The 27,808-nt window shown below is 50.6% G+C and overlaps 9 protein-coding genes across 9 annotated transcripts; 5 read left to right on the forward strand and 4 right to left on the reverse strand.

Moving 5' to 3' along the window:
- Positions 1–396: 396 nt before the first annotated feature.
- On the forward strand, positions 397–3,472 carry Asppvi_010450 (glycoside hydrolase family 115 protein; the record flags this gene model as incomplete). The annotated part of the gene is made up of 3 exons (XM_043306295.1): positions 397–1,818; positions 1,869–2,413; positions 2,470–3,472. The coding sequence occupies 3 exons, from the start codon at positions 397–399 to the stop codon at positions 3,470–3,472; spliced, it is 2,970 nt and encodes a 989-aa protein (XP_043162230.1).
- A 244-nt stretch (positions 3,473–3,716) lies between these two features.
- Asppvi_010451 (ATP11 family protein) lies at positions 3,717–4,816 on the forward strand (the record flags this gene model as incomplete). Its single annotated transcript, XM_043306296.1, has 2 exons — positions 3,717–3,895; positions 3,961–4,816. 2 exons carry the CDS (start codon positions 3,717–3,719, stop codon positions 4,814–4,816), a joined length of 1,035 nt encoding a protein of 344 aa, XP_043162231.1.
- A 650-nt stretch (positions 4,817–5,466) lies between these two features.
- Asppvi_010452 (alpha/beta hydrolase) lies at positions 5,467–6,582 on the reverse strand (the record flags this gene model as incomplete). The annotated part of the gene is made up of 4 exons (XM_043306297.1): positions 5,467–5,623; positions 5,681–5,806; positions 5,862–6,374; positions 6,443–6,582. 4 exons carry the CDS (start codon positions 6,580–6,582, stop codon positions 5,467–5,469), a joined length of 936 nt encoding a protein of 311 aa, XP_043162232.1.
- Positions 6,583–7,111: 529 nt separating this feature from the next.
- On the forward strand, positions 7,112–8,064 carry pre3 (proteasome core particle subunit beta 1; the record flags this gene model as incomplete). Its single annotated transcript, XM_043306298.1, has 4 exons — positions 7,112–7,148; positions 7,211–7,256; positions 7,395–7,670; positions 7,734–8,064. The coding sequence occupies 4 exons, from the start codon at positions 7,112–7,114 to the stop codon at positions 8,062–8,064; spliced, it is 690 nt and encodes a 229-aa protein (XP_043162233.1).
- Positions 8,065–9,890: 1,826 nt separating this feature from the next.
- Asppvi_010454 (putative cyclin-dependent protein kinase complex component) lies at positions 9,891–11,543 on the forward strand (the record flags this gene model as incomplete). The annotated part of the gene is made up of 2 exons (XM_043306299.1): positions 9,891–11,192; positions 11,244–11,543. 2 exons carry the CDS (start codon positions 9,891–9,893, stop codon positions 11,541–11,543), a joined length of 1,602 nt encoding a protein of 533 aa, XP_043162234.1.
- Positions 11,544–14,053: 2,510 nt separating this feature from the next.
- Positions 14,054–14,779, reverse strand: Asppvi_010455 (uncharacterized protein; the record flags this gene model as incomplete). Its single annotated transcript, XM_043306300.1, has 1 exon — positions 14,054–14,779. One exon carries the CDS (start codon positions 14,777–14,779, stop codon positions 14,054–14,056), a length of 726 nt encoding a protein of 241 aa, XP_043162235.1.
- A 139-nt stretch (positions 14,780–14,918) lies between these two features.
- Asppvi_010456 (retrotransposon-like protein 1) lies at positions 14,919–15,314 on the forward strand (the record flags this gene model as incomplete). The annotated part of the gene is made up of 1 exon (XM_043306301.1): positions 14,919–15,314. The coding sequence occupies one exon, from the start codon at positions 14,919–14,921 to the stop codon at positions 15,312–15,314; it is 396 nt and encodes a 131-aa protein (XP_043162236.1).
- Positions 15,315–15,511: 197 nt separating this feature from the next.
- On the reverse strand, positions 15,512–17,204 carry Asppvi_010457 (Ulp1 protease family protein; the record flags this gene model as incomplete). Its single annotated transcript, XM_043306302.1, has 6 exons — positions 15,512–15,794; positions 16,166–16,717; positions 16,767–16,786; positions 16,838–16,887; positions 17,028–17,055; positions 17,148–17,204. 6 exons carry the CDS (start codon positions 17,202–17,204, stop codon positions 15,512–15,514), a joined length of 990 nt encoding a protein of 329 aa, XP_043162237.1.
- Positions 17,205–18,215: 1,011 nt separating this feature from the next.
- On the reverse strand, positions 18,216–24,097 carry Asppvi_010458 (putative Rho guanyl nucleotide exchange factor; the record flags this gene model as incomplete). The annotated part of the gene is made up of 2 exons (XM_043306303.1): positions 18,216–19,397; positions 19,460–24,097. The coding sequence occupies 2 exons, from the start codon at positions 24,095–24,097 to the stop codon at positions 18,216–18,218; spliced, it is 5,820 nt and encodes a 1,939-aa protein (XP_043162238.1).
- Between the last annotated feature and the right edge of the window lie 3,711 nt (positions 24,098–27,808).

Here is a 27,808-nt window from a genome sequence, read left to right on the forward strand (position 1 = left end):
CATTGTCTAGCATAGGCTTTTTCCTGAATTGGTCCCTCGTGTTTTTATCCTTGTCCTTGATCCGACGGATTGTGCTATACTTGCCTATTTAGCCTAATACTATCTTCTCCAGGTTTATGTGGAGTGCGGACACCAAAACGTGGGCCCATGCCTCCAGAGGGGGATATCTCCGCATCTGCAATGGCTCAAGCTTGGCAGCTTGCCTAATAGGCAGTTGACAATATGGGAGGTTCTTCCTACCGACGTCCCTGGTTAATGTCCTGGCATCCGTGCCGGGTCCAATCCCGCTGAATGCTCGGATGTTGGGTATTTAACCCTCAGATGCCAGCTCAGGACAATCTCCCAGAATAGGGATACCTCCACCATTTCAACCAGACCTCTCACTCTTGCGAAGCAATGCTACTGTCAGTACTGCTGACTGTCAGCTGGGTGGTGGGAGCTGCACACGCTCTTGGGCAGGAGCCCATCGTTGCCTTTGACGAAACCAAGGGAGCCTACAAGTTAGCGGGGAAGAATACTGCTGCGGGTGTAATTCTCCTTGACGGCGACGACTGGCCTGGTGTCATCCGTGCGGCTGGTGACCTCGCTGCCGATTTCGGACGAGTGACCGGTACAAATTTCACGACAGGCCTAATCAATGGCACAACCCTTGATGATCAATCTTCCGTTCGCGGTAAGAGAGGAGTGATCATTGCTGGAACAATTGGCAAGTCCCGACTCATCGATTCTCTTGCCAAACGGGGCAAGATTGATGTCGATCAGACGAAAGGAAAATGGGAGGCATTTCAGACCGAGGTTGTTAGCAATCCTATTGAGGGTATCTCGAACGCGCTGGTCATCTCTGGCAGTGATAAACGAGGAGTCATCTACGGCCTTTACGATATTTCCGAGCAGATCGGAGTTTCTCCCTGGTATTGGTTCGCCGACGTCGCGCCTGCCCAACACAACGAGGTATATGCGTTGGAAAAGAAGAAGGTCCAGGGATCTCCGTCTGTCAAATATCGAGGAATCTTTATCAATGACGAGCAACCAGCTCTGACTAACTGGATTAATGAAAACTACCCTCCTGCGAGGTACGGTCCCGGTTTCAATGCCGACTTCTACTCTCGTGTGTTTGAGCTTCTTCTCAGACTGCGTGCGAACTATCTATGGCCGGCAATGTGGAACAATGCATTCTATCCCGACGACGCACGCAATGGCCCCACAGCAGATGAGTATGGAATCGTCATGGGCACTAGCCACACAGAACCCATGATGCGAGCGACGAAGGAACAGTCGCTGTTTCTGGAGGGACAGTGGGATTGGACCTCAAACAAAGAGAACATCACCCAGTTCTTCAGGGAGGGCGCCATCAGAAGCAAGGACTGGGAAGTGCTTTGGACCCTTGGAATGAGAGGAACACATGATAGTGCGAATCCAACCAATACAAAGCAATCACTGGGAGATATCGTGAATACGCAGCAGCAGATTCTGTCAGACGTCCTCAACATGACAAACATCTCATCCATTCCACAGATGTGGTGTTTGTACAAGGAGGTTGGCCAGTTTTATGAGGAAGGACTGCGTGCTCCGGATGACGTAACTCTTCTCTGGGCAGATGACAACTGGGGCAATATTCAGCGGCTGCCGGTTGGCAATGAGACGGCTAGGTCTGGTGGTGCAGGAGTGTATTACCATTTTGACTACGTCGGCGATCCCCGTGACTACAAGTGGATCAATACGATTTCCCTTCAGAAAACCTGGGAACAGATGCATCTTGCATACGAGCGCCAGGCAAGGCAGATCTGGATTGTGAATGTCGGAGACCTTAAGGGAGTGGTGAGTACTGAGCCGGCGACTGGATTGCTTGAAACCTAACATAGAATCAGGAACTTCCCCTGAATCATTTCCTTGACCTTGCATACGATACACCATTGTGGTCCTCGCCTGATAGCACTCTTACATGGCTCAATCAGTGGGCTACCCGTGAATTTGGAAAACAAGTGTCCAGCAAAATAGCTGATATAATGGATCGCTATGGGATGTATGCTGCGCGGAGAAAGTATGAGCTCATTGACAGCTCAACGTTTAGTGTGATCAACTATAACGAAGCGGACCGGGTTCAAGAGGACTGGCGGGCGCTTGTAAACGATGCGCTGAGCGTATACCAGAAGTTGAACGATTCAGCCCGTCCTGCGTTCTTCGAGCTCGTTTTGCAGCCTTGCATGGCTGGCCAAATTGTCACCAATATCCATATCACAGTGGCAAGAAACAATCTGTACGCAGGCCAGCGCCGTACGAGTGCCAACAGTTTGGCGGATCAAGCCCTAAAGCTCTTCAAAGATGACCACACTTTGACGCAGAGGTACCACCGACTTCTTGATGGCAAGTGGAATCATATTATGGACCAGACGCATCTTGGTTATGATTACTGGTATGTCTCATTCGTTCCTGTACGTCTTTGAATTGGTACTAATCAAGCGCCAACAGGCAGCAGCCGATGAGGAACACATTGCCCCCTCTGGCCTATACACAAGTACTTGAGGAAAGTCTAGCAGGAAGCATGGGTGTGTCTGTCGAAGCAAGCAATGCATCGGTACCGGGTGATGACGTCTGGCATTCGTTATCATCTAATGCTCTGACCCTGCCACCCATGGATCCTTACGGACCAAGCACTCGCTGGATTGACGTCTACTCACGCGGCACGCACGATTTTACCTTTACAGTATCGCCATATGATTCTTGGGTCAAGGCGTTCCCCTCGTCCGGCAAAATCTCAGCATCTGGAAACAACACAGACGCTAGGATTCAGGTCTCCATCGACTGGGAAAAAGTGCCCTCCGGATCTCATATGGCCTTGATCAATGTCACCATCTCATCGGGTGATTACGGCAACTTTGGAATGCCCACAGTGCAGCTTCCTGTCAACAAGACGTCAGTTCCAGCTGATTTCCATGGCTTTGTAGAATCGGATGGCACGGTTAGCATGGAAGCTGAACATGCCACCCGTAACACGTCGTCAGCTGATGTCTCGTACGCCGTCATCCCAAGATATGGCCATACGCTGTCCGGAGTAACGCTGCTCCCTGTCACGATTGAAACACAGCAGCCTCCATCCTCTCCTCGACTTGAGTATGATATGTACTTGTTTTCCAATGTGTCCACTGTCAAAGCCACGGTCTACCTGGGACCCTCGCTCAATACCGATCATTCCCGTCCCCTCAAATACGCCATTTCCATCAATGACGCTGACCCTCAAGTGGTGCAGTTTGTTCCCTCGACTCCTTTGGGCTCCTTGCCGTCGAATTGGGGCACTACGGTCAGTAACGCCGTGTGGAGCAATACTACCAGTCATGCAATTCAAGGCGGCGGTAGAAAGAACACACTGAAGCTTTGGGCAGTAGAACCCGGAGTCGTGTTTCAGAAGATTGTGGTAAACCTGGGAGGAGTCAGGCCAAGCTACTTGGGACCGCCGGAGAGTATGATTGTCTAGCTGCTTGTATATAACGCATATAATTCTGATCAAGGAGATGGAATGGATAATCTGAGCCTAGATAAAGTTGCATTCATGTTGCGAAGAGACCTTGATGCGTAGTGTTAGGGCTCAGTAACTGCTCGGCGATCGCTCGGTGACTGGATGATTGCGGTGATTATATAATCAACTTTTTGTCTCTATACTTCGACCTTCCGCGATCTCTCATAGATCCCTCCGCACCGCATCGACCACTTTGCAAAGGATGGCGTCGTCAATCAGATCTTCTGCATTTCAATTGCTACACCGGGGTAGATCCTCCCTGGCACGCACACCTCAGCGACGATGGGCGCAGGTGCATGATGTGCGCTTCCTTGCCACGCATCACGATCCGAATCACATCCTGGACAGATACAAGTCGAAGCTGGACAGGAAGGCTAAAGAGTAGGTTATATGCTGATACGTGACTCTCAGCCCCTGCTGAATGGCCGCTGACGTTGCGCCTATAGAGAAGGTCATGGCTCAGTAGAGTCTCTCAAGGAAGCCTACAAGGACAAGATTCAAGGCCTCCGCCGCAACGCAGCTACGCCTCTCACCCCAGAGCCAACTACACCTCCTTCCTCCCCGAAGTCTTCCTCTGCCGCCCATCCACCACCCCCTCCCACACCACCGCCATCTCCCAAGACCGCCGCCGCCGCAGCGTCCGTCTCAGGCTCCTCCACAGGCATCAAGCCGCTCAGCTCCTACCTCGACGTCGAGAAAGTCCTCGCCCTCCCCCAGAAGGAGATAGAAGCCCTCTGGCGCCTCCGCCACGCCAACAACCCCAACTCGATCTGCGCCTGCATCCCACTAGAAACCTACCAGCGCATCGCCTCCGCCGCCCGCCACAACCCGCAATTCATCCTCCCCCTCCCCCGCTCCTCAACCGAGCAAGCACCCGCCGAGGACGGCTCCACCGTGGACCCCAACGCCGTCGGCGCAGACATCCACTTCTTGCAGTGGGCGTTCCACCCGCCTGCCTCCCCCGCCTCCGGCGCTTCAGCGAACAACCACACTTCCACGGTGATCTTCACCCAGCTGGCCGCATACAAGCTGCACGGTGCGTTTGCGCAGCCGCATACGACGATCACGCACCACCTCGATCTGGCGGATGAGAAGGGGTTGGTTCTGATGTATGGGCACGTCATGCCGGATTCGGGGATCTCGACGACCGAGGCGAGCTGGTTGGTGAGCTGTTTGCAGCGGTTTTATGATTTCGAGGGCCAGGCGAGTGGGCGGAAGGGGGAGCTGGTGCGCATGTTTACTCGCGGTGATGTGCAGGGGTTCAAGATGGAGGAGTTGATGGAGGAGGCGGAGAGGCTGTAGAGGCTTCGTTTGACGTTGTACTATATGCTTGTGTATAAATTTATAGATTAGAATGGGTCTCGTCAAGACTACTTGCGTCGCCAATGAGAGAACGAACTGGTGGCATCTTACAATTTTGTGGACCTATTCGGTTAAATGGTACACAATAGCAATTGGTTGCAGAATCTGGCGATCCATAAGGTATATTAATCATAAATCGGATCTAGTACATACAGCCATCCAAACATTCACCTCATACACCTTGGCGAACAGGAGGAAAAGGAAAGCAATCAAGCTAAGAGGACAACGCCGTTGAGTAAGACACACATTAAAACAGTTTGATATCATCAGAACAAAGCGAAGACAAGCCGCCAGGTAATACGTAGTATAGGCACGAGGTATCGTCCACTCCGGTCACAGAGTATAAGTCGAGAAGGGGAAGGTGAACTCTAGAGAAAACAGGACGGTGGTGAAGAGGAGGCGGCGCGCGCCAATATGATGCACTATTCGTAGAGCAGAGAACACATTAAATCCTCGGGGTGTGTCTCAGGATCAACCAGCTAGCCAAACTCATAGAGTTCTCGAATAGGGGTATCGATAATGCACACAACAGTGCGCCTTATATGCAGCGGATTATTAGATCGGTTAGGCCAGTCAGCGACGAGGCTGTTCTATTGCTTTCGTATCACTTCCTCCATGACAAAGTCATGAATATGCTCAAAGTAGCCTGATTCGGCGACAGTATCATTGTGGCCGCCGTTTGGAAGGACGCGCCAGACCTTGCGGCTTGATTTGCAAGCTGCGAAGAGCTGTGTCATGTTTGAGGGGCTGAACCACATCGGTGATTAGTGTCTTATTCAACTGGAAGATAGTCGATGAACTTACGGAACCAACTCATCCTTTAACCCACTCAGGAAAAGAATAGGTACGTCTCGAATCTTCGGAATAACCTCCTCGCTCGGCCAATGCTGGTGACATAGTCGAGCGAGATACCGGGCGGGAGGAAAGACGCTGTTCGTGTGAGTATGATCACTCAAACATCAAGCCAAGACAGCGGAGTACTTACTTCGGGATTAGCTTGCGGATACTTAAGAATGTATTCTCCAGTATTAAACCGCCAACATCACCACTATCTTGGTTCTCAGCAACCAAGTTGATGGCTACTGCACCGCCTAGGCTTTGCCCGTACACGACAATCTTCGTGTTCCTCGTCTCTGCCCGTTCTCGTAAGTAGTCGAAGCCGGTTTGCGCATCGATCTTAAGTCCTGCCTCATCTGGAACACCCGTCGAAAGCCCATAGCCGCGATACTCCAACATCAATACATTGCAGCCCAGAATCTCTTGGAGCACCTTGGCGATAGGGACACGGTGGCCAATATTGCCCGCATTCCCGTGAAACATCAACACAGTTATGTTCCGAGCATGTTGCTTGTTTGCGGGACGGATGAAGAAGGCATGTAACGACTCTCCGTCCGGTGTGGGAATTTGGAGGTCCTCATAGTCGCTGATGCCGAATTGTCGCGGACTGGGCACATTGCTGCGGGCATCGGTGGGGACGTTTCGAGGGTAGATCAGCTCACTGGACACGCGATCAGTTTCCGGCTATACAAGACACAGAATATTGTCATCTAATGGTCAGGATCGCACTTTTGCTTAAAGTACAAGAGACCACTGGCAACAACGGCGAGACCAGAAGACGCCAGTACTGGTAATCGAAGAAAATGGACGGCATTGTTAGCCATGGCCGCGATGCTCCATGAGGGCGGGGGCGGAGGAGACTCGGACATTGCGGCTGATGTTAGACCAGATAAGTAGAATGAATGAGAGTATACTGATGATATGGTTTTGTCTTTCGAGAATCAATCATGTGAAGGAATGATCACATCAATAAGTCATCATAGACAAGAAATTAGCGATGGACAGGATGAGATTGCCTAGAGGACTAGCAATCTGGTTTAGTATGAAACGGGTTATATTATGGTAGCATCGATGGCTGGAGTTCAGAATGGAATTGTTACTTTACATGCGGGGAGAATGCTTTACCCTCCAGACCAATAGGAAAAAGTATCCACCACACCGCCGGGCAGAATCAGCTTGAGCTGACAACGTAACGCGCTCTGCCTGTTGGAAGCTCCGTCAGAGCTATCATCATCAGACTACCTACTATTAACAACCCGCAACCACAATCTTCATCAACCGGCCATTCCCATTTTCTAGCTTGTTGGACGGCTCGCAACTTTTTTGTTCTTCTCATTCCGACAGTGTACATTTCGTCAAACGAGAATTCTCCGTCAGCCTCCAGCTGCCACAGACACAATGGTCGGCCACGGCGTCACAGGGATGCTTGGGGAAGGTAAGTCACTGGCTTATCGACGAGTGACAATAGAGCAGAGCGATTTCTGATGGTCTCCTTAGATGGAATTCACGTTGACATGAACCACTTGAAGACCGGAGAGGTCAAGTACGTCTTTCAACTCCTGCTCCTACATGTTCCTCATTAACCAGCTGCTAACCACCATGCCTTTACAGCCTAGGTACCTCGATGTGAGTGAGCTGATTTCACGTTGCCCCTTTTGGCTGGTATATTGATTGCAGATAGTATGGCTATCAACTTCAAGGACGGTGTCATTCTGGGAGCAGATAGCCGGACAACTACTGGAGCTTACATCGCCAACCGAGTTACCGACAAACTCACACAGGTCCACGATACCATCTGGTGCTGTCGATCTGGATCTGCGGCAGACACGCAGGCTGTCGCGGATATTGTCTCCTATCATCTCAACATGTACGGCATCGTGAACAATGAGCCTCCCACCACCCAGGTGGCCGCGGCTCTATTCCAGGAGTTGTGCTATGAGAACAAGGATATGCTAAGGTTGATAATTCCCCCAGCTTGCTGAAGGAGAAGCAAACACTTACTGACGGGATTTGATGGTAGTGCTGGTATCATCATCGCGGGATACGACCCACGCCATGGCGGTCAGGTGTACTCGATACCTCTGGGCGGGTCGCTACACGAGCAATCCTACGCCATTGGCGGCTCGGGATCAACTTACATCTACGGTTACTGCGATGCTCACTGGAAGGAGAACATGACGGAAGAAGAAGGCATCAAATTTGTGCGCAACGCATTGCAGGAGGCGATCAAGTGGGATGGTAGCTCCGGAGGTGTGATTCGAATGGTGGTGCTGACGTCCAGGGGAGCTGAGAGACATTTGTATTTGCCAGACACGGACTACACTGCACCCGGCGTAACCAACAGATCATGAGTGCAACATATACAGGATGATTTTGTTTTGAAAGATGTTGACCACTTAAAATGTGATCATCTGCATCAATATCTGCTGATGCAGTACCTCTCTAGTCGCGAGGACGGACAATTGCCTTGTCGAGAGGCATCACCAGGATAGAGGGATTCTTCACATCCAAGCCAAGATCATGTAGCGGAGTATGAGCGGGACATCTGAAAGTGACGGTTTGCGGGATTTAAATGGACCTGATAATAATAAAGACGCTACCTACAATCTCAGTTCCCTGTCGTCGAACTCCTCGAGGTCGATAATAATAGGAACTCCGTAGCGCGTTTCATGCGTATCATCAGTGCAGGGGATTGACTCAGTGAGAAGAGAAACCAATGATGCTTTGACTGGGAGAACATTGCTCTTTCCGGTGATGCGATTGCTCATTTCCAGCTCGACTTGGGGTCGAACAGAACAATGAATAAGGAATCAACGACGTGATTATGCAATGTAAATACTTCATATGTCGGTGGACCAAGGATCGTAACAGGAGAACTCTAGAAGATGAACCAGTCATATTCCGTACTAGGCACCGTATGCGAACCCGAATCATTGCGGATCCCCTCAACACCTGCACCGTCAGAGTCCTGTCATTCGTCCGCTGGAGCCCGCCTCTATTGGGCGACAAACTTGACCTTAAGGTATCATACAATAGTGCTAGGTAGTAACTATCCGTAGAACTTAGTAGTTTTTGGATTCCGGTCCGGATGCTTGGAGTATCCGAGTATTTGTCTCTTTCTGGTCATGGACATAGAGTATGTCGCCGACTCTGTTGCGATGTGTATCTTCTTGAGGGATGAAGAGTGGTCGCTAGGACTGCGGAGAACATCATCTTATCGCCAGGGAATAGTCAGCACTATCCAATTAGGATCATCATGATAGTAGTGCTAGTTAACTATTGTTAGCTGGGGTACGGAGTTCTCTGTTAAGATAACTTTAAGGTAGATGTAGTTGTGGCTCAACGCCTCAATAGAGACAGTATCGTTAGTATTGAAGCTTTAAGAGAGTATGTAGAGAGGTAGGTTCCGTGGCTAGATATCAGTCAGTCATGGTTGATGGAGTTGACAGACTGAATCCCATGCATCACAATCATTAGTATTTTCTTTTTCTGGTTTATCGCTAGCATAGATAGACAGTAGCATTCATCATCGTCAACATCATCACTTGGTGATTGTGGAACCCCCCATCCTTCAGATTTCCCTGTTGTACGGAGCAGTCTCCCTCATCATCCTGTAGTCTATCGCCTTCGCCACTACTGACTGCATCTCTCTCCTGATTTCATCCTCCGCCTCATTCCTTTCCTCTCCCATCCTTCATTCCATCCTCCTCTCTCTCTCTCTCTCTCTCTCTTTCCCTTCATTTTGTTTTTCGTCCTATCTTTGCTTTTTCCCCCTGAAACCTCATCTTCGCCATGGACCCTCGAACTGCTTTTTATCCTCAGTGATCCCTTTTCCAGCCTGGGTCGGGTCCATTGCCTGCCGTGCTCTGTGACCTTTCAGTAATAATCGCGGGTAAAACTGCGGTCTCTAGGTCCAGGCTCTTCTAACGTTTCTTGAATTTCTTGTTTATAATAGAATAGTAATCAACCCCTCCTTCTCCTTAGACCCTCAAGCCCAATCCATCTCACTCTTATCTCCGAGTCTTGCGATCGAGTCTCGATTTCTCCCATGTTCCCCACTTCGCTTGTCCTCAATGCTTTCTTGAGGCTGATTGTTGTTCCGCCACAGTTGCTCTAGGATTCGCCGTTGCACGCGCGATTTCTTGCAGTTCGCCCTCTATTTTCTCCTCGGCTTGACATGGGATCGGTCGTTCTGAATCTACCGCGGTCGGATCGAATTGATAGCTCCTACACGATGCTGGGAAGCTCCATCAATCCATCGGAATCTGTTTATCGGACCTCATCTCACCACCCGTCGTCACAGCTGGAGACCGGAAGCTCCAGGTCCACGTCCGCGACCACTACCCCCACCTCGTCCACGGCCCCGCCATCGACGTCTGCCGCTGGCTCTGCTCGCCTGCACTCCCACCCACCACCATATGATGTGCCGGCCTACATCACCCGTCAATCTCACATCAACTCCCTTCCTTCCACCCGGGCGTCTTCAACTACCCCAGGGCCAACCCACACCCCTCCCCATTCGGCCTCAATGAGCTCGACCACCGCCAGCCACACATCCAACCCCGAAGTTCCCTTCCAGTCGACTCCATACACCTCTAATCGATTCGGAAATGTCAGCCAGGCATCCACGGAGCCGACGCTGGTCGCTTCGTATAGCCACTCATCACCCGCGTCGCCGCGGTTGAGGCCGACATTTCAGTCGCTACGCTCTCTTGGAGGCTCCGAGGCCAGTTCGCCGAGTCGCATCAAAGTTCGTGACCTGTCTCATATCCAGAGCTTCGCCAGCGAAGAGTTTTTGGCACAGTCCCAGAGGAGCCAGGCGCCCGGGTCATGGTACCAAGAGCGCCAGTATGAAATCAGTTCCATGCCGGTCACGGATATCATTGAGATGGTTGCGGGGCTCCTGACGAAAATCACCACCACCAACGACCTGCACCACGAGCATGTCCATCGACATATTCCGCCACCTGATAGCACGGCCAACCTCAGCCCACAAGCTACCAGCGTACTTGCTTTTCATGGCAAAAACGTACCGAGTATCACTATCCTCAGTTACCTAACGCGTATCCACAAATATTGTCCCACCACCTACGAAGTTTTCCTCAGCCTGTTGGTATATTTCGATCGCATGACGGAGTTAGTGAACAAGGGCCAACTTGAGCGCCTGCAGCGCCGCTGGGACCGTGGAGCAACCGTGCACACTGACCAATCCAGGTCGAGGTTTTCTGATTCGTCGACCGGTCATCATACGCAAGCATCCCCAATGGTCACTCCGCCATCATCGACCGGGATGCGAGCGCAGGATCCAAAGAGTCCATCCTCCATTTCACCGTCTCTTTACCCCCAGGACGAGAACGAAAGCCTGTCCCATTTTTTCGTCGTCGATAGTTTTAACATTCATCGGCTGGTCATCGCGGGCGTGACTTGTGCCAGTAAATTCTTCTCTGATGTTTTTTATACTAATTCTCGATACGCAAAGGTTCGTAACTTTTGGACCGAGGTAAAAACAAATTCGCTAACTTTGGATCAGGTCGGAGGGCTCCCCCTAGTCGAACTAAACCATCTCGAACTTCAATTCCTACTCCTGAACGATTTCCGCCTCTCGATCTCCGTTGAAGAACTCGAAGCGTACGGTACGATGCTGGTGGAATTCTACGCTCGAGAAATTATAGCCCAGCAGCAGCAACAGCAGGCACAGAATCCAGCAGTGCCTCGACCGATCGATCCACCCACGGCTACCGATTCCCAATCGGACGGAATGTATATGCGATCCCGCGAGAAGCGCCGAACCGACCAGCCAGAGGTCCGCCAGACACCTACGCCCCCATAACAGCCATAGCTCAACTATGGCTTGCCAGCTGGGTTACGTTTTACCTTGCAATGCTATAGCTATAGGGTTTACTGGTCTGGTGCGCGTGGATATGTATCAATGACTGAGCTGCTCTCATTTGATGATTGGCATCACATACCCATTTTTTCGCTCTAGCCTTGTGCTTGTGCTGGTTCCGGTTCTTCTTCGCGCATCTCCAAGACATCGCTTCATCACTTCACATTTATTTCGTATAGACTTTGGGCTGTCAGCATGTCGGTTTTCTCACATTGATTCTGGCGACGTTTCTATATCTTTCTACTGGTCTTCATTCGTCTCGATATCCTGCAGTCTCGAATCACCTTGTCCTCCACCTGCTGTCTCTGCATCCATGAGCTGGCGTTCCCGGCGTTGTTCTCTCCACTGTCTCTTTTCTCTTTCATTCAGGCACTCTGGCCTTGCGAATCATAACATTATATTCTCTTCCTAATTTCCCATTGAGATTGATCAATCGCAATCATCTCAAGCTTCATTTTCAGAAATCCGCATACGGTATGCAACTGCTCTATCAACTCCCATGCAGACACGGAAATAACAGTGGAAGAGCCACTGCGACTGGGGCAGGACGCCTCTCATCCATACTTGCCTTATAAGTACCGAGTGTCAAATCGCATCGAACTCTAGGGCTTTGTGGATATATCGATCGCTTGCATCATAGCAGGATGAGACAGATGAGACACATTGCATTTAGTTTACATGGTTTGATGGCCACAATGGATAGATCCATTCCTTCCTGATCTGGACCAAAGTAAGCGGACAAGTGTCATGTCGAAAGCTTCATTTGACCTGCAGCCATAGCACCTGTAGATGATATGAAGCTCTGATTATCTGGTTATCAAGAGTAGACCCTGACTTCCTGCATCTGATATTTAGGGATATGCAGATGCAGATGCACGGCGTGCACGGCGTGCATGCAGCGTATGCAGTTATGTACCCCTTACACCAGTCTAGGTTGCATAAAGACACCCCATCAATTGTTCTGCCCGATACGTAGATGAACAATATAGGGAAGCATATGGCTTTAGGCTGATCATCCAGCAGTGTACAGAGACTGCACAACCCTCGTCAAGCTCCCGCAGTCTTCATCTACCGCAACTTATGGTTGGATATGTATATGCCTTTTTTAAAGGTCGAGAGCAACGATAAGGAATGTTCGGAATCTGAGACTCATGCCTAAGAGGGCGAGCGCCGACCCACCTCCGATAGGCATACATGAGTACGTGGAGTGAAAAACTGAAAGATGTCATGGTCAAAGCCCAAGGAGAACAGCAAGAGCAACCGAATCAAAGGGGACTGGAATAAGAGATATGTATAGAAACCATCAGTCGGTACGTGCAAAGCGCGAAACATTGATCTCAGAACAAACAAGACCAACAACCCGAACACACAGAATCCATCCATCTCGACGCATCAAGCCCGCATCGTCCAAACCCCATTGTCCAAACCCCTGGCAACGGATGATCATAGTACTTGCTGTGGTACGTTAGCTACGGCTCTGAGAAACGACCCAGCGAAAGCTTGACTCACGTATCTTGCTTCGAATGCTTGCCAACAACCTCTGCCAGCGCACAACTCCAGTTCGTCCGCCCTAGATCATCTCAGTCAGTGCGAAGAACACACCAACAAATGACACCAAGCTTACCTGTAGTATCTGTCGGAATTTCTCCTCCGTCCAACTTCCGGCAATCCATAGAACCGTTAACACGCTAGGAGATCTCAGCAGTTGCCAGCGAAGCAGAGACCAACATTGGGACTTACCATGTGTTGCAGCAACACAAGCCACCATCCTCTGGCACCGTCCTGGAGACTCTCTCGATCGGCCGCGGGCCTCTGGCGCTTCAATTGAAGTCAGGCAACTCAAGAAGCGCGACTTGTGTCACCAGAAAAGCACTCACCTCAAGTCAAATCGAAATTCGGCTGCAATACAGTTTTTCAAGAGTGGCTACCAATCACTGGATCGTATCAGTGCCAGCTGCACAAACAAAAGGAGAGCAACTTACCCCCAGCTTGACGCTTTTGCGTCACCACAACCCTCCGGATGCGTACACAGACTTCGGTATCGGTCTCGGCATCGGCTCGGCGGGGCGGAGCGCCGCCCTTGGCGCCTCTGGCTATGGGCGTACGGGGGTGCGTTATTGCCCCTGAGATGGGAACCCTCCACGCAGAATGTCCTATAATTCCAGTCAATCCAGCTTCGATGATGTCAGGAGACGGTCGCCTTACCTTAACATCAGAGCAGGAGCGCCATCAATACTTCAACAGGACAAGTACGCCAGCGATCTGTAGACTCATCAGCAGTACCTGGTTGGTCCTCCCCCATCGAAGACCAGAGCCAGCAGACAACTATGTGAAGGGGTGGAGCTGAACAAATGGACTGATACGGTGTCACAGTGGAAATGAACGTTTACTCCGAGAAATCAGTCATCCTCATCAGACTCCCACGGAACGTGGTGGAAGTGGCCCGGTGGTCGCTAGGAACGACGTTTGAAAACGTGCCTCGTCGGCACGATCCAGCGAGATACAGGCTGTACCGTAACATCTCCGAAACGAACACGCTTCGCTGGCTTATCTTTGCGGAATCGGTCGGCTGACGGAGTCGAACGTTGAGTACGTATCAGGTCTGCAGCGGGCATCGCTGTGCTTTGGGTGCTGTTTGTCGGGGCCGTGTGAGGTGACGCCAGGTGTCCCTCGCGGGATCGGTTGGCGAGTCGTGCCTGACGCTTGGCTCGGAATTGCTCGATGGCGGCGGAACTAGTGGCCCGAGTCGAAGCACGTGCTTCTTGCTGAGTGATCATCTCATCGATCCAACGGCGTCGCTCGGCCTGGGCAGCGCGAAGGTCGGAGATGCGGTCAAAGACTGAAGGAGCGGAAAGTCGAGCTTGCTCTGAGCGAGTGACACGACGAACTACGTTGACAGGAGGAGCGGAAGGCGTCGACTGTTTTCGTGCTCTGACACGGGCGACAACTTCGTCGAAGGCAGCGAGTTTCGAAAGAGTAGCGCGCCGGTTGGCAGAACGAGCGGCTGCTTCTTCGGCAAGAATGCGGATGCGCTCGGTGAAACGGGTGGGACGGGTGGTCGGAACAGAAGAAGTGGAAGCAGGTTCGACTCGAGGTTGGGTTCTAGGTTTGACTCGCGGTCTTTCTGGGAGACCATAGCGGGAACGAAGGGCTTGAGAGCGGAGCCGAGCTCTCTCCATAATGGAATGCACGACGTCAAGGGGTCCATCCTGTTGAGTAGCTCCTCGACTCTGCGAGGGAAGGCTGCTGGTGAGAGTGTCACCTGTCCCAGTGCGAGCTGGAACAGGTGCACGAACGAAACGAGTAGAAGGGGCCGAAATGGAAGGAGCAGAACGTGCAGGGGCAGGGGCAGAAGCACGGGTAGACCGAGTGGCAAGATACGAACCTCTACGTACCTCAGTAGAAGATGATACGCCAGCTGAACGGATGGGCGAACAGTCTGACACAAAAGAGCTGCAAGGAGTCGTCGGAGTCCGGCGGCCCTTGAAGGGGGAGAAAGAAGAGGACAAGGAGGAAGAGGAGAAGGAGGAGGAAGAGGAGAAGGAGGAGGAAGAGGAGAAGGAGGGGGAGGCGGAGGAGGAGGAGAGGGAGTACCCAAGCTTGCTGAGACGAGACATTGCGAACAACGACCGTCAAAACAATTTGGTCAAGAACGGAAAAGAGGGAAAAGGGAAAACGGGAAAAGGGAAAACGGGAGCAAGAAAAAGGTGGTAGCAGGAGCAGGAGCAGTAAGCGCAGAAACACGATATGAAGTTGAGACGAACGCAGAGCGTGATATCACGATACTAGCATCAAACGACCATACGGTGTTGAGGAGAGAAAGAGGAAGAAAGAGGAAAAAGAGGAGGGAGGAGGGAAGAAGTGCTTTATAGGATCTGTTTTCAGTGCCAGGGAGAGGTAGAGGAAGGCGCTCAAGAGGAAGTCGAGGAGGAAAGAGCAGCACCGACAGAGGGGGTGAGGAAGCAGCAAAAGGCAATGACGGCACCAGGGAGGCACATATCGACAGCCACGGCAATAGAGGAACGACAATTGGAGCGATTGACATGGGATGGAATCGGAGAGCGTACATAATCAGGGTGTCCAATATCATATATCCAATGGGACAGAAGCTTGTAGACCTGCAAAGATGTCGATGTTGCTTGCGGATTTTGCTTGTCGTAGCCCGACATATCCTGCTCGTTAGTCCGCTGATGCCTAGGAAAGTGTGAGACGTTAGAAGCAGGCAGGATCAAGAGAAAAATTGTCCAATTCAAGAGTCCTTGAGAGAACAAAAAGGTATCGTCCATTCAAAGCACTGTTACAATCGGTACATTCATATCATCGTATGCATGCAGAATCATAAACGCCACTTCTCGGCCCCCTTGTGTTGGCCTATGCCTGCGCTTGTTCTCCGGTGCGCCCTCATTATTCAAAAGTCCATGCGGCATGCCGCGTTACTGCTGACCCTAGCATCATTCGATCCGCGGAGGACTCGACGACTTCTTCCCCAGAGGACTCAGACTTGAACTGTTCCCCATCAGTACCAGCTGTCATCTTCAGGAAGATGAATGAGGTGAGTTACTTACGACCGACGCCTCTCGCCTTCTTTTCGAAAGCCTTCGATAATCTTGGCGATCTCTTTCCTGCCAGCACGAGCATCAACCTTCCTCCCGCCCAAGCTCATGCTGACTTTCTCATTTGCATTGGCAGTTAACAGCCGTTTCAGAAGAAGGTGCCGCATACTCAGGCATACGAAGACGCCGCAATCGCTGCCATTTTCCTGTACGGGGGAATCTTCCAGATGAATAAACCGTATTGGCCGGTTGAGAAGCGTGCCAAATTTCTGCGTCACGGCTCTTGCCTCCCAGTAATTCCCCGGAGGCAGCGAATCATAGTGAAATGCCACGCCGTCAACGATGGATATCAGCAGAAGGGACCAGTGCGAGCCACCCTCTGCTTCAGTCACGTTTCGGCAATCGTTGATGGGAAGAAAGACATGTGTTGTACGCGAGAAGTCGGGTAAAGCCTCACGCAATGAGTGCGGATTCGGCGTCTGCAATAGCATGAAAGACATGCTGGGACGAAGAAGCACAATATTGGACGTCTTATACTGAGCGAGGAACTCCCTCTCCAGATATCTGGATCCATCAGTTCTCCGATAGCCATCACAAGACTCGCCCGACTTACTCCTCCCAGAAGGAAATAATCTGCGAGCACGTTAGTTACCGCGTGCATTCTACGGCCACTATGAAACCCACATTATCCGTAAGCCAGTCATTCTTGAGGGTCTGCATGTCCTCCCTCGTCACTGCAATCTGTCAGACCATCCAATCACGCTGATACAAACCCGGGGGGTACCGTACACCGTATATCGTAGTCTATCAACTCCAAGCCCTAGTCAAACCCACTTTGTCCCGAGCAACAATGACGAAGAGGAAAACCACTCACAACTAAGATACGCATCCTCCGGGTTCAACTGTCAAAGTCAGCACATCTCCAGCTCAAATATCTCCGCAGACCCGCCAAGAGTGCCTCACACGGCTCTTCCAGTCAGGTTGCCCTACTTACAGTATCACCAAACCGCCTCATCTTCTTGTGCAGCTTTCCTAAGCCACCGTCCCGCATTGTGTCCAGCTCGTGCACTCAATCCTCCGCGCTCACTATATATACGAACCCGTGACAGTGCGAATAGAACCCAACTTCGGCGATATGGAACGGGATGAATTTCGCGTAAACCGATCAAAGAACAGCGCTCGTATCGATTCAAAGGCACCTATACAATGAGGAATATACAAATCCAAAGAAAAATGCAATAACTTCTCGTTTCAGCCCGCCAGCTTTGCAAGACAAGCAACAACTGAACGAGCACGCCGCGGTAACCGGAGATTCGTTTCAAGAATGGGCTCGTACGACCTTGCGGGGGTGGGGGGAGGACGGACAACGGGATCGGCGCAGGGAAACTTTGATGAAAAGGCTGCTGTTATAGTCCTGTTCAAATTGGCAGAACTTGGAAGTAAGGCTTGATATCACTGACGGAGCCCCTTCGCCCCCAAGCTCCTCGTCGACAGGAAGATTCCAGCTTGCTCCCTGCGGCGATCAACAAGCCACTTCCAGAGTGCCGCGGTGCAAGACGTCACTTGGGGCGCGTGGCTGGTGTTTCACGTGATCTTGCCGTGGCTGGCTTTATGGGTGGGCGAGTTTCGGGACACTACGGAGTGAAGTGGTATAGACATTCGAATTTAATGCATTCGTCGCTCAATCAGGGGTATCTAAATGTACATTCGAATATTGCCTTCTGAATGGCAAGGGTAGTGGCAATAGGTCAATCAGCCGCTTCCTTTTCCACCAGCGTAATTGCAACCAAAGATCTTCCTTGTCCGTCATATCAGAAAATGCACGCCATAAACAGACAATAGAAAGCAAATATGAAGGATGAGTCCAACATTGGCCCATGTATCAGATTCATTCACCGTTGCAGTTGAGTGTGATATGAATATAAAACGTAGATGAAAAGTCATCCAGGGTCATGGTACTCTGAGGGGGAAAAAGAAGAAAAAAATTCAGGTCTTCCGCTGGGAATCATCATGCAAACATATAACATCATAACACGCGTAATTCTACCCGCGTAGTCAACTTCTAGCTCGAGAGCTTCGCAAAGTGTTTGTTCCAGATCCAACCGACTTGATGGGTTGGATCGTCCTGGTTTATGGCAAGCCAGAGCTCACCCTTTTCAGCTATGACATCGAAAATCTCCCCGGCGACATAAGTGAGATAAGGATAACCGGCTTCGCGCCGCGCCCGATCGATATTGAATTCATAGATGCTTGCAGCGAGGAAGAGAACCGTCGGCTCCTTGGGCGCGGTGTCCTCCACAGGTGCGTCGTCCTGCGGATTATCCGACATGGGCATAGCAGACGAGAAAAAGCCCGAATAACGACCTCCAGGAGACGTTGGTGGATTCCCCGAGACCTGGTCGTTGTTTGATGAAGTGGCCATAATGTCGACGAGGAATGGGGAGTCAAGACTTAACCTCGGCAGGCTGGGAAAGGCTTCTGTCTTGAGCGGTGGGGGCACGGACGCAGATGAGGAGTTCGTGATCTGCTGCAGAATCTGACTCCGTGGGATTTCAGAGGTTTCTGGCGGAGCACGACCAGAGATAGTTGAATCGGCTCGATGGCGGCCGTACGATCCCAGGGACTGAGAGTCGAGGCCTGGAGACTGGAAGATGTTGCTGCCGCTACCGAAGTCGTGGGAGACTTTAGGTGATTCGCCCATGGTAGAGCCTATGCGAGTGCTAGTGCTGTTCACAGTTGAGGGCCGCCGAGGTGAACTGATGGTAGGTGCAGTCGAAGGAGTGTTGAAGTTGACGAGATTGATAGTATCAGCCAGTAGCGACCCGTTGCACATGCCGAGCGACAAAACCTGCGCCTCCGCCAGAGTGAAGTTTGCAGACCAGTCACCGATGATCTGCTGGATATCGTCCGGAAAAGGGTCGATGAGATCCGCAAATTTTTTCTGAAGGAGGTTGAACCACGTAGTCTGTATGTGCACAAAGTTTTTCAGGCATGCCTCCATCATCTTAGCAGTCAGAGAGTAGAGCTTGGGCAATTCGTCCTTGAGGGTCTCGTTGAGAGCTACGAATTGTTCGCTTTGCTCTGTCGTTTTCTTGTCGGGCTTGTCACCACGGTCCTTGATGGATTTGAATCGGGCATGGTCCATTAGACGCTTGTCTCGTTTCTTCATCACTCTCTGGGGCCCGTCGTAAAGTTTGAGCAGCGTAACCATCGGGTCAATCACACTTTTCCGGACAACGGCGAGCTTGAATATTTGGCATTAGCCCGAAAGCTCATTTCCACACGTCAAGAGTCTGCTCGACTTACATGTTCAGGCAGAGCTGTGGCCATTATTTCACGCACTGCCATCTTCAGGTCACGCCACCTGCTCTCCACGTCCAAGTAGCCCGACTGAGCTACATCAACGAATCCTTCAATCGCGGCGACAAACTCTCTAAATCGATCTAAAGAGCTCTGGACTTCCCGTGTGTACATCTCCACATCACGCATCACCACTTGTAGCTGGAAGAAGCTATCTCCAAATCGTTGCGATAGGGCGTCGTACTGCTTGTCTTCGAACATATCGGAAAGCCCGACTTGTTGTCTCAATTTCTCGGTGCGACGACCAAACGCCTTTGACAGCCCGGCTCTGACATCCGACTCTTTCCTCTTGCGGCCGACTACTTGGCCAACCAAGTCTGCTCGTTTCTTCATTTCGTTGATACGGACCGATATGTTAGTGACCTCTTCTAGAGCATTTACCAGATATGGACGGTCCGGGTGGTCGCTCGGGGTCGAATCCAGAATCTCGCTTAGGAGTAAGGGGTACTTTAATATTCGTTGCACCGGCTTCACGAGCAGCGAGTCTAGGTCCCAAGCAGTGGTCAGATCTGAAGCCCATTCCCGACATTCTTTCAGCCAAATGGCTACTTTCGGGTTTCGTTGCAGTACTTGAAGCTTCTTGTTGGCGGCATCGTGGTTCTTCAGATAATCGGCGTACACTTTTTCCATGGGACCAATATGAGCCAGGAAAACCTGACCAATAAAGGTTACCCTGTCCTTCTCTGTATCGGAGACTTCACTTGCGCCACTCGTAGCCTCTGCGTCTGTCCTGGATGCGTTGCTGTGATTGTTGCGAGCGCTGCGTTTACTGCTCCATCGCTGAGATTTTGGCATAACATAAACGCTTCTTGCAGCCTCTTTGAGTGCATCCTGGAAAGTCATTGAAAACTGCACAATCTGATCTGAGTTACCGAACAGGATTTTGACATCTTCGGATGACAGATCCAAGCATGAACTTGAAGTCCCTTTGTAGATATCATCGACGACCTTCATGTCCCTTCCAAAAGTGTACTCAGTATCAACCAGTTCTTTTATGACATGCCTCCGTTTCTTTAGGCGTTTTTGCTCCGGGGATGGAGAGCATTTGCGTATATCTACTCGGATCTGGTCGGTAGAGGAAGGAACCAAGGACGTCGCTGATGAGTCAAGAGTGTGGGAAGAGGGCGTAGGTTGAAGCCTTCGAAGAGAGGAGTCTTCGCTGCTTCCAGCACTTTCAACTCGGCCCAAAGGTGCGAAAGTTAGCGACGGCGCGAAGCGAGAGGGTGTTTGTGTTGACTGGATACTCAGTGCAGCCTCTGGCTTTTGTTGCGACTGATTAATAGCCTCGTTGGCGACCGAATGAGTGACAGGATCAGAGCTGCGGAGCGGAGTCTGTTGAATCTCCCCTGATTTGAGCTCTTGCGGTGATTGGACTCTGATGGCGAGACCCAAAGTGTCTCGGCCCTGTTCGTGCCCAGTCCCATCCGTGGCTGATGTGTCCAATCGTGGAGTTGATATATTATCGCGTGCAGAAATACCATCGCTATTTTGCTCTTGAGAGGCCGTTCCATCAGTAGCGGCTGCTTGCATCCAATCTGCAATAGAAGGAGAAGCATGTTCCCAATCGTCTCGAAATATGAGACTTGCCGTATGCCCGATTCGTTCCGAAGGAGGGATACCATCCGCCTTGGATATCACAACCGGGTCATCAGTCAAGCTATCCGTTCTTCCATCAGTGCGTCTCTCGAGCCGAGGCTCAGGAGACGCGCGGACTGCAGGCATCGGAAGACTATGGCCTCTGCCACGAGCCAGCTCTTCAATATATAGCCTAGCTACCCTTTTAGAATCCCATCCACCAAGTCTTGCMAGGTTGGGAGCGCTAGGATGCATATAAGCGCTTCTTTCAGGGACGCGCTCGGTTTTTTGTTCGGTGACAGGTTCCCTATTGGCTGCGACGCACGCGGTGGGTTGATGACCAGTGACAGAGGGGGCATTACTTGACGAAGCGGAACAGGATTGGGTAGCCACTCCTCCGTCCTCTGCAACTTCTTGCAACTGGGAGAGGTCATCATCGCTGCCGTCGCAATGGTCGTCCGTGGACTGTTGGTTGTGAAGAGAAGATGACCAGGAACCTATACTCCATCTGTTCAGCATTGCATGACCAGATTGGTCCGAATGCACGAAAGCATCGGCGTGTACTTGACCGTCGCTAGAAGCCACCGATTCTTCAGAGCATGGGGCGTCACCAAGCAGTACTGGAACTGATACCCTATCCTCAGTATCAGAAAAACTGTAATCCGCTTCATCACAAGACGAGGTATCGGGACTTGATTCCCGGATCTGCATAATTTGACTCAGTAATGTGCGGTGAGAGGCATGAAGGCTCTGTCGACTTAAACTAGCTTGTGGCTCGGGGTCAAGGGCAGTGATATTAGTTTCGACCGACACTGGTGTTTCGGCGCAAGTAGACTGGCCTTCGGCGGCCCCCAGGGAAGAGATGCGGACCGCAGGCCCTCCAGCACCTATGTCCGGAAGACCCAACGTCGGGGAGTCCATTGGCATCAGATGGGCGTTGGGGACTTTTGCTGCAGTGTCGTGGATAGCGACATTGGTGTCAATCTGCAGCTGGGGTGGTCCCTGTGAATCCCCCTCACCCGATGTCAAACGTTCTTCCTCATGATCGGTCGCGGTTGAGTTCTCATTCACGGCAGGGTTATGGTCGGATGGCAGGGAATGGTCGATTCCGGTGTCCCTCTGCGAGTTCTGCTCCGACGAAGTCGACTCATCATGAGCCCGCTGGCTCTCGTGGGCTTTGGCGAGAAGTCGAAGCTGCGCTGCTTCTTCCTCTTTTCTCTCATTCTCTTGCACTGTGCGATTGAACGCCTGCTGGATTTTCTGCCGTCGTGTCGCGAAGTCGACGTTGCCCAGCTCCGGAAGTCTACGTCCCCGCGTCCGCGAGGTCCGCAAATCCCGATCACGGTTCACCTGTCTCTGGAAATTGGACACTGTTTCAACAACTCGAGATCGCGGCGTGGTGGAATTTGTTTGCGAAACAGGCTGCCGAGGTCTCGAACTGCGCAGCGGAGGTGACTTCTTGGGAGGAGGAGAGGCTATGTATGCTTCAAGGAGGGTGTTCCTCTCCGTTCCTCGACGAGAACCTCGACCATAAGTCATTTCTCGCCTTCGAGGCGATGTCATCTCGATGGTTGTACGGTCATCATCTGCGACAGCATAAGGAGATTTGGGGGACGGTTTGGGGAGTCGGCTAATGCCTTTGGGTGGCAGCGGAACTTGCAAGTCGAAGCGGTTGCTTGAAAGTGGGTCGACTTTCAATAAAGAACAGTCCTCAGCAATGGAAGTAGTATGGAGACGAGTGGACGATACAGGTATGCGGGACTTGGAATGTGAGCCGTCCAGAGGCTCTCCCAGCCTCGGATGCAAGGGGCTCAGCACCGCCATGTGGGACTCAGGCGAGTGTGCCACAACACCAACAGGCAAAACTCCAGACAAATCACTCCTGGTTCTTCGATGGCTACTGCTGCCCTCCCCAGTACTCACAGCTTCAAGAAATGGCGTGCGGCCCAGGTACCATGCGGTTGGCGTCAGAGGCGATAACCCAGCTGAACGGTCCGGATTGTCAAAGAGTGCAGGATTCGGGCTAGGAATGCTTCCCTCAGAACCTCGACGTCGCAAATGCGCAGGAATTCCCAGTCCTGATTTTGGAATCCCGGTATCAACTGTGAGCAATCCACCGAATGGCCGCCGAGGTAGTGATGCCTCAAAAGTTTCCAAGGCACTGTTGTTGACCACGCCTGCCTGAAATGGTGTCGAGACCGATCTCGACAAGAAATCTCCCTTGGAATGATCGATTGACTTCCACCGGGATGGCGGCTCTCTCTTTGCTTTTGGGGGGTCGCGCGATTCTAGCAATCGGGATGGGGCCCTGGATCTCACTACGCTGTCGACGAGACCGATGGGGCTCGGAGCTCTCGACGGTGGCCTTGAGGTAGACGCTGATGCCGTTGGAAGGGGGAGCACTTGATCAACGTTCTGATTGAACTTATTCACCAGATCCTTGAACGATGTCTGTCTTGGTCTCGCGGTCGAGGTTGAGACTGCTGCTCCTTTGATGGGATTTGACCCACGGCCCCTATAATAGGAGTCCGACACTGAACGATTTTGCGTAAGACTCCCACGCGATAGCTCCCCAGTTTTCGCCGTCAATGAAAGTGCACGCTGCGCGTAAGTAGATCGATTTTCCGTGGCGGGACCACCGTCTCCAACCATCAAGGTATCACTTGAATACAATGCCCTCTCACTTCCTTCAACCACGACAGAGGGGTGCGGGCGATAGAATTCGTCTGGATCCGGCGATGCTCGACCTTCCTGGTTGTGATTTTCGAATTGAACTTTTGAGGAAACCGAGGCGGGCACACAGCTTGTTTGAGGGCGTGTAGGATTAGTATCGACCAAAGGCTCGCGAGTCAAAGAAGAAGACGCTCCGACGACTGGGGGTGCATCTAATGGTCCTTTAAGGGGGGCGTCATAATATGGTTCGTTCGAGCTTGACGAGGATTGGCGGCGGAATTCATGCGGTCTGCTGTCAGGCAAGCAAGAAACGTGTTCGACATCACTGCCGGACATTTTGCATTCTTTCGACAAACGGTCAGCGTTCGATTATTTTGCATTCTGCCAATTTTATTTTTTTTATTTTTTTTTTTCGAAATGGAAAATCAAAAATAAAAAAGGAAAAGAAGGGAAGCAATTATTTTTTCCAGTCAGTATCCTACCTTTTTTGGCCCAACGGTCGACGATTGGTGATGATCCTTCCCGTCGAGGATATTATCACTGCGATGTGTTGTTCAAAGCTGGTAGGTTGCGGGTTAAGATCGCAGCTTGACCGGCTGGAGCTACAGAGCAGTCGTCCCGGGTGGCGCCCCAGTTCAGCGTCATATTTGAGACGCAGGATGGAAATTGCAGGCCAACGGGGTGATACTGAGATCCGACCCCGAGAGACAAGAGGATGACTGTTCAAATGGAAGCGATGGGTAGGAGTCGTGAGAGAGCAGAAAACGAATGACGGATAAGGAAGGCGAAGGACAGCGGAAGAGAACTGCAGAGTCGATGGATGAGCGAAGGAAGACCAGGCTGTGTAGGATGAAAAGACGAGCAAGCAGGACTATTGCCGATAAGTGAGATGCGGAGCTGGGGGCTGTTTGCACGGCGTCTAGACGAACGGGGAAGAGTGGTGGTGGTCACAAGCGGGCCGAGAGGGGTTGTTGAGACCCAAGTGACAGCGCCAAAACAATAATGATATAATAATAATAGAGTAGCAAGAGGTAGGTAGTAGTAATAATAATAGAAACAAAAAGACCGAACCGACAGGGAAGCTGGGTGTAGGACAAGAAGGCAGCGATAAGCAAGGCAGATAGTCTCAACAGACTATAATGACGGTATAGTATCTAATCAGACTCTCCAAGTCGATCCTATCGGTTCGTTGGATACGGCGATAGATCAATCATGAAAGCAACAGTGTAGACTCTATATCAAGTCGTCTTTGTCTATATGAAAAATGCTGAGACGAGAGGGGGGCCAGTAAATGTATGGAATTTGCTGCGGCTTTGAGCCATATGGAGCAAAGACTTAAAGGAGTGGTCTGTAAGGCGCCTCACTTACCTAGAGATCGAATCTATGTTTTAGTGTTGTGTGCTGGACTGCTGATGCTGATTGGGGTTCAGAAATAAGTTCTCGAGGCGCAGAAAGAGTAGTTTATTATTGAGCCAGAGAAGACTAATGGTCGGTTCTTTGTGTTAATTTTCTTGAGGATTCATCTAATTATTATTGGAATAATGGATCCCGACATAGGTTCAGTTTCTTTCGCTGGGTGTCATCCTGAGGGAACGGTCTAGTTCCTCAGATTTGTTTAGAAGAGTGGTCCTCGTCTCCTTGATCCTTGGTCCTTGAAAGGAAACGAAATAGAAAATAATGCATTTTTTTCTACCTAGTCAAGAAACTAGAAAACGATCGCGCGAAGAAAGTGGGGTCACTGGGTTGGTAACTTGGTTCATTATTGCCAATAAATTTAGTCTACTTAGGTATCAATATACACTGTAGATGTAAGCTTTTTAGATGGGCGATGAAAAATATGGGCACAACAATATTACAATATTTATATGATATAGACTATGATATTGCTAGATTGTGATACTGAGGAGATCCTGATTGATCGCCCTCCTTAGTGTTGGACAGCTGGAACTTAAGGCGATCCCACTAGATCATACTGAGGTACTAACGGATGTAGACACAGACTAGATAGATCATGATCTGTATCTCTGACAGTTATAAGGACTAAGGACTCTAAGAATTCCGTGCCATGGAGCAATGTCGAATACCTCTCTCTGATACTAGATATCCCGCCCTGTCTACTTAGGAATTAAGAGCTTCTGACTCATCGCGTCTATAGGTATACTTATTTGCAGTGCGTCGTTGATGTATCATTTTAAAGCGTTTTCCCGACAGGGTCCACAAATCTCGCTTGCGAGACAGCGTTGAGTTGTCACCTTAGATACGGAGTACGTAACCTGTAACACTGTATCCTTTGATGGAAGAACTTTGCTCCCTTCAGGTTCTTTTTGTTCCTGGCCTATTGCGACGGAGTCGATTTCCGCAAACTTACAGGCAAGGATCTTCGAAATAGGATGGTCGTCATGGAAAAGTCAAATAGCGTAGTCACCAGGGTTTGGGATATTTAGTAGAGAGGAACCCCTTGGTAGCTGGTGTACTAACTAGGTGCTGAGCGCAGGGCGACTCCAGTGTTTCGTCATGTTTAGTATCTTTACTAAGATGGCCAACCCAGCGCGAGAAACTTTGGCCTTTACTCATCGGGAAGACCTACCCTTACCAAGGATCAGTGATCAGCTGGCTATTATTATTTAAGTATTATTGCACTACTTCGCCATTTGCGGGCCACTTTGATGGTAGAATTGATAATCGGCATCTGGTCATCAGCAAAGGCTTGCGCAAATCACTCGAGAAGCCTGAGAGTCAGTTCCTTGACCTCCATGATCATTTCACTGCATTGATATATGCTGCATCTGCATCTGTCAACTTTCAACTGTCAAACCAAGCCCTTAGGTTGTCACCGCCAGTGAAATATCCAAATAGACCTACGGAGTACAGTGGATAGATACCTTACCTACCTTAGGTAGGTCCCATTCTATTGTCGTGTAACATCCTGACTGGACAATTCTCAATGGTCATTTGCTTGCTTCGTTGTACATGACTACCTTATCTGGTTGCCTTTCTCATCGTCCTCATTCCCTAATTACACCGCTTGCCCTGCTATCTCAACCCGAATTAGTTAAATAACAATGCCCTTGCAGCTGAAAATGTGGCTTGTTTTGTCTCCCAAGCCTCCGACGTTATCAACATTTAGGATTCAGGTACAGAGTGTTATTTCCACTCTGTCCAGGGGCCGTCATCCGTACCAAGGTTTCATTGCCGTCCCTGAAAACTTCAGTAGCAAATTATGAGGGCCAGATGGGTGGAGAGTGGAGACGCAATTATTTACGATCATCCTAATCCGAGAATCGGATAGTGCTGCGAGTCTGCGACTTTTCTAGACCACCATCGTTCCAGGGATCTGGCTCGATTCTTCATCCTTGTCTGTGCGAGACCGCAAAGAAAGAGCCACCAGACTACTGGTTGCAACGATGATCTCACCCCGTCGCTGGCCTGTAGATACTCCCGAGGTTACTCCGTATTGCGCTTGACTAACACATACGTAAGTGGTCATCTTAGGTTTATGCTAAGCGATGCTGTTATTAAGGCATATCTGGTTGGCTGTTTTCATGAAATGAAGTATCAAATACTCGTAGAGCAAAGGACCTAACTTAGGTATACAAGCTGTGAAATATCACAACCACTCCTCCCAAGCGGGAACCACAGAAATCAGCACCACCATGAAGTATAATAAGCATCTACACTAGATTATTAAGGGAGATGACCCATCCTACATCCTCTGACCTACCCTGTAGCCTGTAGTGGTTAAAAAATATGTATTTCTAACTTCCCGTCGGGCCGCCGGATGTTGCGTTCTGCTTCCGCTCTTCAGGTGTTTTTGACTTTTGTGTGCGATTCATGAAGCACTACAGAGCGACTAGTGTGATGCAACAAAACTTCAAGGATGCTTAATCTATTGAAACATTGTTGGCAATAATAGTGCCCTCAAACTCAGAGCCTGCAAGGCGGGTTCCTCTTTTAGTGGTGATTTTGATTTTCTGAAAATCAAATACCAAATGGCCCCAAGCTAATTTCGCCCCAGATGGGAGTATCACTCCATGTGTAACTGTATTA

This window comes from Aspergillus pseudoviridinutans (genome assembly GCF_018340605.1).
Source record: "Aspergillus pseudoviridinutans IFM 55266 DNA, scaffold_8, whole genome shotgun sequence".
Lineage (NCBI taxonomy): Eukaryota > Fungi > Ascomycota > Eurotiomycetes > Eurotiales > Aspergillaceae > Aspergillus > Aspergillus pseudoviridinutans.